The following is an 11,250-nucleotide window of genomic DNA, read 5'->3' on the forward strand; positions in this document are numbered from 1 at the left end:
GACCCACCCAGAAAAAATCCTGGATACACCCCTGGGTATCGTGCAGGCTACTGTGACAAATACTAGTGGTGTATATTACCGCGCGAACGCCGTAGCATGTGTGTATTGAGAAAAGTACAGCAGCTATCTTGCTTTTTTTGTCCTTATCTTCTTTTTCGCAGTCGCCCTGACTTTCTCTCATCGCTCACTGATCCCTTCATGTAGCGTCCCACAGCTCAGCTTTCACTTGCGCATTTAACAGATATATATCCGTGTACCACTGGGCACCATGGGCACCTCATTCCCCGTCCATTTCAAAATATCTCTACCTATATCTTCTCATTCCACAACACGCTGTGCCATCCTACAAATATCTCAGTGCACCCTTCCATCGCTCACTCACCGTATTATTCCTCTTGCAGATGCGAGTTAATTATCATTAACAACAGAGTTTAATTATAATATTATATATATAACATATGCATAGAATTAAGAGCTAAGAATATATAGCATACATTGATAGAATGTGAGACATGTTATTATATTATTATACAGTAATATGGGATTAATGTACCCACCTATTGTTGCTGGCTTACCATGTGATATAATTTTCACAGTATGTAGGTGTTTTTGTGGCCTGGGTTCCCTCATCTTCACCTTCTGTCCGTCTCAACAACGGCTTCTCTCCCTCTATCACCACCATGCTTTGCCCCTCTCTCACCATATAACTTTTGCACTCTCACTTTCAGTTTCTGTACATCTCGTCGGATTCTGCTCTTCTCTCAGCATCAGCTTCTTCCCCTATCTATCATGACCAGCTTTAACATCTCGCTAGCTGTGTTTTACCCATCTGAGAAACTTCATAACTATCAGGAATATGCTGTCAAATTAACACCTTGCTCGCTAATCATCTCACCTATATGCCAAGTAGAAAGTCTTAGAATATAAACATAGACGGAAAGGGTGGCACTTAGCAGAGAAAACAGTCAGAATCAACGGCTGGGGCACATGCACACATGTACATAGACGGGAAGAGAGAGTTTGTTATTGCAAGATTAGGTAAACAAGGCCATTTTTCTATTTTGAGTTTCCAAAACACGAGGATAGGGCAGCTTTCCTACGATGAATAACTTAGTAGTCTGCCACTACGATGCAGTGGAGTTAAACACGCATGTTTTATATGGAGGAATGATCAACGCGGGTGCACCACGCAGTTGAGTCTTTATTTTTGATAGCTTGGTTTACGATCTGTCGACGTCAAAAACAAAAATAAAAATAAAATGGATGCTTATCTTATTTCCGTACTACACTCACTCTTCAGCTACGAATTGGTTCTGATAGGCATTCATTTTGACAATTAATTGTTATTTGTTAGTGTTCATTCAATTTTATTTTTATTTTGACCACCAATACTGGTAAGTAAATGGGTGATAAAAAATAAAAAAAGGCTTACGTATATACGCCTATGTTCCCTGTACGCACATATGCGCATGCTTACACGCACTAGCTCTAGTACTATAGCCCGCGTTCATTAACTGCCGCAGCCTGCCTAGACCATAGCGTCTAGCCGGCCTGCGGCAGTTAATGAACGCGGGCTATAGTACTAGAGCTATACACGCGCATGCTCACACAGTGATGAACGTGCACACATGTACTGGCATGCATGCAGAGTAATAGAACACTGAGTATCTTAAGAAATGCACCAACATGTTCAAAATATGAAGATCTGATACGCCTTTCTCAGGATTTATCTGCGTAAAATGCACCTAGGCTTCCACACACGATTTACCAACGTATGACTCATTGCAGTTCATCTCAGGTCAATGGTTTCACCAATACAAAAAGTGAAAGCACAACGTAAACAGAAGTAAACAGACTTTGGTTACTAGGTGACGGAGGGATAATTCAGGGTGATGACCAAGCAGCTGGCTGGCGGCAGAGCACTTTAAAATTCATCAATACCTGTATCGCAGTATGATGCAGGCCAGGGCAGCATCCAAGCAGCACCACTGCTTGCTGCCCTGCACAAGTGCTACACGCACGCACGCACGCACGCACGCACGCACGCACGCGCGCACACACGTCTGTCCGACTTTCAAGAAACGAGAGACAGCAAGTTCATCATGACGATTACATCAGGAGTGAATAATAATATATATTTTTTAATATTATTATTCACTCCTGATACCATTAATACGGCGTAGCATCCCACTATTGCCACTAGCAGTGAATAAAAACAATATTTTATTCACTCCCGACGATATCATAAGGAGCGGGTTTCAGTCTCGGGTGATAACGACCGGACGGAGAGCACGCGTTGAACTCTGTTTGACCACTTTTACCCTTTAACAACAAAGCTTTAAACTGTCAAGTCAAACATCAAAACAAATACTGAACCAAAGCAAACCCATTTCATTTGATTCACAACGCAGATATTCTCCACCGTGACACATCTAAATACCTTGAATATATACAGCCACCGCATCCCACGCGCGCACGCAAACACACAGTTTGCACCAAATGTATGTACATGAATGTACGCAGCAATAAGCTAGCCAAATCTAGCATAAATATGCTAATCATTCTTCGTACTTCATTATCATATATCTACTACAAAACAACACAGTGAAATCCCACACCGGGGGTGTAGATGCGTCATGAACATCGAAGCTATATATTACCTGGCATACTTAATGTCTATTGGTATTGATCGACTAACCCACAAGCACTGTGGCTGATTGTTTTGGAATCCAGGTATGCCTTAGTCGCTGTTAGTGTTACACTCATCAGCACAAACTGTACACTCTCACTCATATCCATCTCGTACGTCTGCCTCCTACCAGATGTCCTAGCTGTCTACTTTTCGTGTGCAAGGAAACCTTTGAGCACAGCGGCTCTTCCTTTTGCATACATGTTTCCCGTCGTACTATCTCTCTATATTGGCACATCTAGCTTAGTCAGTTAGTGCCTTCCTCGTAGCCTTTACGGATCGTTTGTTAATAAGCAATATTCTTAGTATAGCACCCTTTCGAAAAACTCAAATTAAATCTGACTATTAATATATTAACAATTCCTTGGATTGGTGACGAATCTGACGATGCTAATATCGTGTGTGAAAATGGGTGTTATTCTATGCCACAATACATGGAAGCAGAGCATATATACACAAACTATCCTGTTCTAGTGCACAAACACCATGCACACATACAAACATGTTTATTAACAGCACGAGCTAACATACAATAAACGCTTACCTTTCTTGCTTTTAGCACCAATCTTCAGCTTCGACGGCCATGTGATTTGTGTCGTCGTTTCATCCATTATCTGAAACGTGCACAGATATGCATTTTATTAGACATATCCGACTATATATATATATATATATATATATATACAATGCAATGCTCAGCGTTGCTAAGAGCGACAAAAATAAAGGTCACACACAGACTGTCTTCTTTGACTGAAGCTAAACAAAAATACAGATTTGTTGATTTTTTTAATCCAGACTGTGGTGGCTGCATTTTAAGCCTGTTGATATTAATCTCAAGGATATGAAAGGCTTTTGTTTGACAACGTTTCAAAATATAGAAAAACATTGCCATTACTTAAATATTTTTTGTTCATCTACTAAAATTGTGACTAATTTTATCAGGTCATTGAGTTACAACAACAAACGAAAAACAGGCCAGTGCTCCGATTACAATTATGAAAGTTGTATGCTCAAGTTTTCCAGTTTCAGTGAACAAAGCACATTCGTAAGCCAGTTAAAAGAAGATAAAGCATGTGCATGCCCTCCTTCTTTTTTTAAAGCTAATGTCATGTCAGGATACCACAATTTACAGTAACTATTATTTTGGACAGGTATCTAAGGTCGATGACACAGAATCTAAAATGCAGACAAACGAGTAAACGAGGCAAATGTGCTTTGTGATATGTTTAGCACAATAATATACACTATTTATACAGAGTTGAACGCGTGCACGCACACGCATACACATACACATACACTATGACAGAGCATATATGCCAGAATGAGATAGAGCACTACCACTGTGTATTGTAAATTAATTTACAGATTTACGCAGTGCTGCACTAATGTACAATTATCTACAATACTTTGTGATACGTGTGAACATGTGTACAGCATTTAGCAACATGTCTGTGACTATCCCATGACATATATATGCAAACCTGTATCACAGCTGTACTAATACTGTTCAATAAAGCAGTTGAATGTATGCAAGTATATTTTTATCTCAAGTATTAAACCTTCAGTATAACCTACCCTTCGAAAGAAATCTTCCACGGCCTCGCCATGGCCCTCTGCTGCAGCTGAAACATCAAGACAAACTTTAAATCAATATTAAAATCTATGCCCTTAGCCAATACCCATAACACGCCCCCCTACAACACACGTGTACACATAACACGTATGTGTATATCATCTCTAATACACTGTGAACTGTTCAACAGAATTTAAATGATTTGGTGAAATATTGTGAAATACGACATAAAACAGCGTGCATGTGCAACACACCTTTGATACCGTCGTAAACCTACTGTCATACCGTGCGTACGCGGCTAATATTTAGCAGCGAAACAAATAGCCTCTTACACAGCTGTGAATGCTCAAACTAGTAGTAGTATCAAGTACATGACATCAAACAAATCACGAAGTTCTCCTATTACTAGTACAACTCAGCTCGAGGGCATACGCGTGAAGAAGTGAATTCGCGAAGAAGTTATTTCGCTACCGGCTTTCTTTTATGATGCTAATTCGCTGACAATTCCAAAACGCATCGAAGTGCGTTACCCACTGCAACACGTCAGCAATAGAATTACGGAAGCGAGTAGCAGCTAGAACAGAGAACCCAGAAGTAATACGCGCTACCATCACAAGCACTCGTGTAATATAACCATGACCCCCATGAGTGTAGTACAGGTAGACACAAAATGCGCACGAAACATGCGTCGGTTATCAAAATGTCAGTCGAAACTCAAGATTCGTGTTCACGATATTAGATATATGTGCTTCCAAAGACCCAACGACAAATACGATTTAATTTTTAAATGACAGTTAATGCCAAATGCGTGTAGCATGTAGTGACGGAGCTAGAGTAGGTGACAGTAATAGAAGTCATGCTCAACACCAAATATGGTATCACTGGCTACTCAACTATCACTGCGTTTAGCCCACTCCAATTACTACAAATGATATTCCGGCCTAACATTCATACCTGACAATTAATACGGAATAAAGGGTTAATTAATGCATGAAATCAGATCGCGTAGTGCTCAATTTTCCAGGACATTGACCATATAAATTGGGAACACTGTGTAGAATTTCCAAGAACATATCTTATTTTCCAGAACCTTAGAAAACCTGATAATCCAGAATCCAGGATACGAACCTCGATATTTATCATAGTCTTGTATTATGCTAGATATGCATGCATACACAACAAATGACTTCCTGTGATCCAATTCTACAAACTAACATATTTCATACTCAGAATAGCCATCGGTTCAAAGCCCACGTGAAAGTGACTAATGGGAAGAAAACTCAAAAATGAAATATTAATGAGGTTCTGAGGAGGGAAACTGAAATATTATAGCAGTTGTAAACTGACAGAAATACTGTGACCCAGCTGCAGACAATGTAACATAACACATGCTAGCTGGTACTAGCAGTGTACTAGCAGTGGTGATGCGCCATTGCCTAGTCTTTCTCCCATATATGTTTTTGCTACATCTGCAAAATACATGTATGTCCTCGTACAATATTACATGTGCTGTACATTATCAAGCGCGTTGGCAGCTTTTCTATCAATGCATTTACCAACAATATATCAGGGGGTGAACAATGACAAATTGTCATTATTCAAATTGTTTAAATTTCAATTGTCAAATTGTCATTATTCTCCCCTGATAATGATACTTTAATTACTCGATCTTTGTACGTCCAGGGGAACAGTTTTTTCCTTTGTTACTGGGAGCTTCTAAATGTTTCTGTTCTAAGTTCTCATGCCTGAAATGCATCAAGAGGCTATATAGCATCAAATTTGAGAGAAATCCAAACGCTCTGGTTCTTTCAACACACTTTGTTTGTGTGTACATATGGGATATACCTGTACGAGTAATAGGAAGGTTACTGTATCCCACTTGACTCACCAGATTTTAACATCTTCAAGCGTTTATCTTCAACAATCTTGACCCTGGCACTGGCTAAACACTGTTGCCTTTTGCAGCACACTCGAAATTGTACTTATTCATACATATCCTATACAAATCCATTGCAACAGCTGCAACTGGTTTCCAATCCTTGATCCTTTCAAATTGATTTTACGGTCTAATAGTCTGTAAATTGGAGGAGCAGTGTGCAGATACAGGTTTATGACTAGGAGGTTCTGGGGCCTACAGCTAGCTGCCCAGACACACACACATGCTACAATAGCAGAAACGTGTCAGAACAATACGAGACGTCCCTGGCCAATGTTGACAATAGCATTCCTCTGCATACAGCTCCGAGTATGGGCACATCTCTATCTATATACAGCAGTGCAGTAACCGTGCGTACATGCCTGTGCCTAAGCAGCACGAACTCCAACGCATAAATCGAAACAGGGCAAACGCTTGGCTAGTCGGAAAGTCATGAAATTAGAATGCAACGGATATGGACAAATAATCGTTGCTTGTGATGCAGCTAGTATTTACACGTACGTGAAACGATTTCCAAATAACTAGTTTCTGTTTATGAAGGCAACAGGCCTGTGAGAACACTCACTGTAGCCTGTAGCCTGTAGGCTGTAGGATTATACATGGCAACCCTATTAAAACTTATAGACGCACTGTATGGCCAAGTAACAGCTAGTAGTAGTATATATACACAAGAAATGGAACCCCCTGTCGTGACAAGAAACTAGATAATATAGTGAAACCCTATCGTTTTCCGACTATAAGTATAAATATACGAACAAGCATAGCTCTTATTATGCGTGACCACTCAGTAAAACCACAGCGATATAATTATGTGGAAAACTCAAAACAGCGATAATTAAGTTCGAAGCCTATATATACTGTGGCTATAGCTTCCTTGAAATAAAAGTTATATTATAATTCACACGGAATGTATTCTGGCACCGCCTGAATAGGAAGATAATTGGTAGCTGATTTCATATGGTTTAACATGAAACACATAAAACAATTATAAATACCATATCCGCGGCTGTAGTGATCCTAGACTAATAATAATAGTCGTAATGATCAACGCACCTTGCAACATTTGTTCAAGTTTTCGACGGTCCACACGGAATCTTTCTTCGACGAGGTCTGGATCTCGATCTTGGTTGCTTTCCAACTCTGTGTCATCACTTAACTGCGACATGTCCCTCATTTTGTCCCAACGTTCGACTGTCAAACTAGGAGAAATGCACAAATCATTAGCCATCTCACGGCATTCCTCAGCACCTGTACAAATGTATGTTTCACAACAGCGTGGTGTTTGCTCGCGTCGCGCCGCAAATGACCCATCACTTGCCAGAATATGCGCGCCGAGACTAAAGTAGTTCTAAAGCGAAATCTAACGACTATCTGCGTGAAAATTTGCATATGTATAAATGAATATAAATAGAAAAGTTCACATTTAAATAGAAACGTTTAATAATAAGCGAAATTAACACAAGCGGGCTAATGACAGACGATCAACTAGATCGCAGATAGTTCATATGCGGTTCACGCGCGAATGAATACTTACCAAGTGACTGCGGCGCTCGGCGGCAAATTTAAAGGGCCTACGCTCCGCCCAGTATCTGTGATGTCGCCGACAACGCAATGCGAACGGAAGCAGCGGTGCCTTGGTAGTTGTCACGACTACGCTGGATAAAAAGGTGTCAACATTCTCACGTTATGCCTACATTTACATGTTCATATACACTCAACCGCGTTCTGGATAAAAATCGATCATACAAATTAAGGCTCATAGGGTCGATGTCCCCCAGGGTACTGCAGGAACGTACCATATGGGTACGGTCCGGTATACCGGAACGTAACCTGGTAACTATTTGATATGGTTAGGGTTAGGGTTAGGATTAGGGGTAGTGTTAGGGTTAGGGTTAAGGTTAGGGTTAGGGAGTAGGCGTAGGCCTAGACTCGATCGTTAGTGGAGTAGGCGATGTACGGTCCGGCATATTAGATAGTACCAAGGTACCCGGAACGTACCCAGGGTACGTTCCGGCAGTACCCTGGGGGGCATATAGACCCTCTCAGCCAAATTAAGATCATATCAAATAATCAAATTCTGCACCTTACGGAAGCAAAGCTACATGTTCTTTTAATTCGATAAATGATAGCATGTGGACAAATCATACGCTAACCACCTTTATGTTTATAGTGTGATACCAATTTATGCTGAAACAAGACAATATACCGTGGAATACCGTGGAATTGCTCATATGAAAAATACAAGGGTAGCAAAATAATATATGCACATGGTAAATTGCATGGTGAGGCAAATTCGGGTTAGGGTAATGACTTGGTAATATCAAGATATCAGCTTACGACAACCCCTTTCATATTCGTTGCGTTAGCCGTTAGTGGTAATGCTATGATTCTTGCTAAATTTGTACTAGTGACATTCCGATACTTTGCAGTGTGAACAAGCTTTATAAAGTTTTATTAGGTGCTTTAGATTGCGTTAGTTCTTTAACTTTACGGTATTAAATATTAGGTCAGACTACAGGATTTCTCTCTTCTTGTCTTCGGCGATGGACATTCTTGGGGGAATAGGTAGGATCTCAAATCGTGAAACGCACTGAGACGTGCCCGCCAGACTAAGAGAGTGTTGTCACGCAGACAAGAAAAATCACCTATACTATAGTGCGACGGAAATTCTCATATGCGCATGATTTTTGTCATCGACCCTGCATGATCAAACCATAGATAATTGCCCAATGGTAATTGCCTTGGGCAATTATCTATGGTCAGAGTGTGAGAGCTCTGTGGCCACTATAAATTGAGCATGAATTTTTTCAAGACGAACCCCATTATTTGGCAGTTGTGTGCGTCACAGCTGGACAATCTGATGTTATAGACAATCTCTGGCTATGTAGACGGGAGACTGGCCTGTCCATAGATATACTATAATCAAGAGTGAATAAAAACATTTTTAATTCAGTCCTGATATATTACATGATATCTGTGAGTCAAGTCTAGTCAAGTCAATATAGTCAAGTCTAGAGATTAGTGTCAGATCAGTCTGATATCGAAATTCATGTCATTATTATCTAAATCTAGTGATATCATAATAAATAGAACAATATTAAGCCAAATCTATCTAAAAGTTTGACGTTTCAAAATTCAAAGTTCAAAATTCAAAAAGACAAGAATTCAGATTGCATGCCGAAGACAATAATCTGAAAGCAGAGCGCGTATATTTGTTGAATAGCAGCATAAGCACTAGCAGTGAACTAGTGCCACGGTAGTGACACCTAGTGGTGGATTGTATAGGATAAGTGGCTGACTTTATTACTCTTTCATATTTATCAGGATATTTATTTTTCCCTTTTATCTACTCCTGATATTTATGTATATATAATATATATATATTGCGCGAGAGAGAGAGAGAGAGAGAGACGAGACAGAGAGAGAGAGACGAGAGAAAGAAAGAGAGAGAGTAGGAGAGAGCAGCAGGAAGAGGAGAGAGAGAGAGGAGAGAGAGAGAGAGGAGAGAGCACGAGAGAGAGAGAGAGAAGAGAGAGCAAAGAGAGAGAGAGAGAGAGAGAGAGAGAGAGAGAGAGGAGCAAGAGAGAGAGCAGGCCAAAGAGTAGAGAGCAGAGCGGGGAGGCAAGCAGAGAGCGAGAGAGAGGGAAGAGAGAGAGAGAGAGCGGAGAGAGGAAGAGAGGAGGAGACGAGAGAGGAAGAGAGAGAGAGAGAGAGAGAGGAGAGACAGCAGAGAGAGAGACGAGAGGAGAGCAGCAGAGAGAGAGACGAGGAGAGGAGGGGAGAGGACGCAGAAGAGAGAGAGAGAGAGAGGAGCGAAGAAGAGAGAGAGAGAGAGAGAGAAAGCAGAGGCATGAGAGAGGAGAGAGAGAGAGAAGAGAGAGAGAGAGAAGAGAGAGAGAGAGAGAGAGAGAGAGAGAGAGAGAGACGAGAGAGCAGAGAGAGAGAAGAGAGAGCAGAGAGAAGAGAGAGAGAGAGAGAGAGAGAGAGAGAGAGAGAGAGAGAGAGAGAGAAGAGAGAGAGAGAGCTAATTTAATTGGCTAACATTCCTGGTTTAGTCAAATGTGTTTAGCTTCTTTCCAACTACAATCATATTTGTCCGTACAAGAAGCATTTGTAAGCGCAAAAATTCCGTTAACGAGAATCACGTTTTACCGCTTTTCCTGGCCATTATACAATTGAAGATTGCGCTCGACGAAAAAATATTCAACCCATACCATTCTCCGAGGAGTTTACTGAATTATTTCCCCGCATGGTGGTGGTGGGCTCAACCTTCTCCTCCCTATCAGGTACTTCTACATCTGCAAGAGCTCAAGCCTCACGGATTATTGTGATAACAACGCTACCGTGCAGGTAACGAAGCTAACGCAGTTTCTGTCACCATAAAACCTTGAGGTACGCGCGCTTAGAGAATTTACTTCGCTCAGGTGAGTGAGCACGGACCCAGGATTCTGTTTCCATGAGGTCACCCCGCGACTGCATATGGAAGCTAAGTCAATCCGATTGCGTTCCTTCTCAGATTTGTCACGCTCGTGCAGCGGAGCTCCGTGCGTGCAGCTGTCAGCACTGTCGTGTCAATACACGCTGGTGTGTCTTTTCCCTCCTGCAAGTAGGTGTAAACCTGGCGAAAGGCGGTTTACATTAGCACGGCCAGGTGTAAGGTACTCGTGTATGCATGGTGTACCATAAGCTGTCATTGCTCAAAGTTTCTAGTCATCTCCTTGTCCGACGTAGCGGCGCGGACGCTGTCACATGCGCTGCACTTGTGTTCATTAATTGCCGTCGCGTTGGGTGCATGTTTTGAAGCCCTTTCTTAAACACGACGTTTACACCGTTTTCAAAAAACCACGAAACGCCTTTTTTTAATTGGTACAATGGCAGGATGTTTTCTCTGTCGCAGAGATGGAGTCAGTTTCAGATCATGGCAGGCAGCAGCGGGGAATGAAGCGACATTTCGGTGTTGCTTCGTCTACGATGTTGCAAGGGTATGTGTGCAGAGTAGAGAAGGCAGAACATGCGAAGTGCAGTTTCTCACATCTACATTGTAGAGTGTCG

At 41.4% G+C, this 11,250-nt stretch overlaps 1 protein-coding gene across 1 annotated transcript; it reads right to left on the reverse strand.

Moving 5' to 3' along the window:
* Window positions 1–2,338: 2,338 nt before the first annotated feature.
* LOC106810442 (protein bicaudal C homolog 1-A-like) lies at window positions 2,339–7,512 on the reverse strand. The gene is made up of 4 exons (XM_014813801.1): window positions 7,252–7,512; window positions 4,265–4,311; window positions 3,234–3,303; window positions 2,339–2,343 (listed from the first exon to the last, which is right to left on the reverse strand). The coding sequence occupies exons 1-4, from the start codon at window positions 7,424–7,426 to the stop codon at window positions 2,339–2,341; spliced, it is 297 nt and encodes a 98-aa protein (XP_014669287.1). The 5' UTR covers window positions 7,427–7,512.
* Window positions 7,513–11,250: the final 3,738 nt, after the last annotated feature.

The sequence above is a fragment of the Priapulus caudatus genome, unplaced genomic scaffold (genome assembly GCF_000485595.1).
Source record: "Priapulus caudatus unplaced genomic scaffold, Priapulus_caudatus-5.0.1 Scaffold441, whole genome shotgun sequence".
NCBI lineage: Eukaryota > Metazoa > Priapulida > Priapulimorpha > Priapulimorphida > Priapulidae > Priapulus > Priapulus caudatus.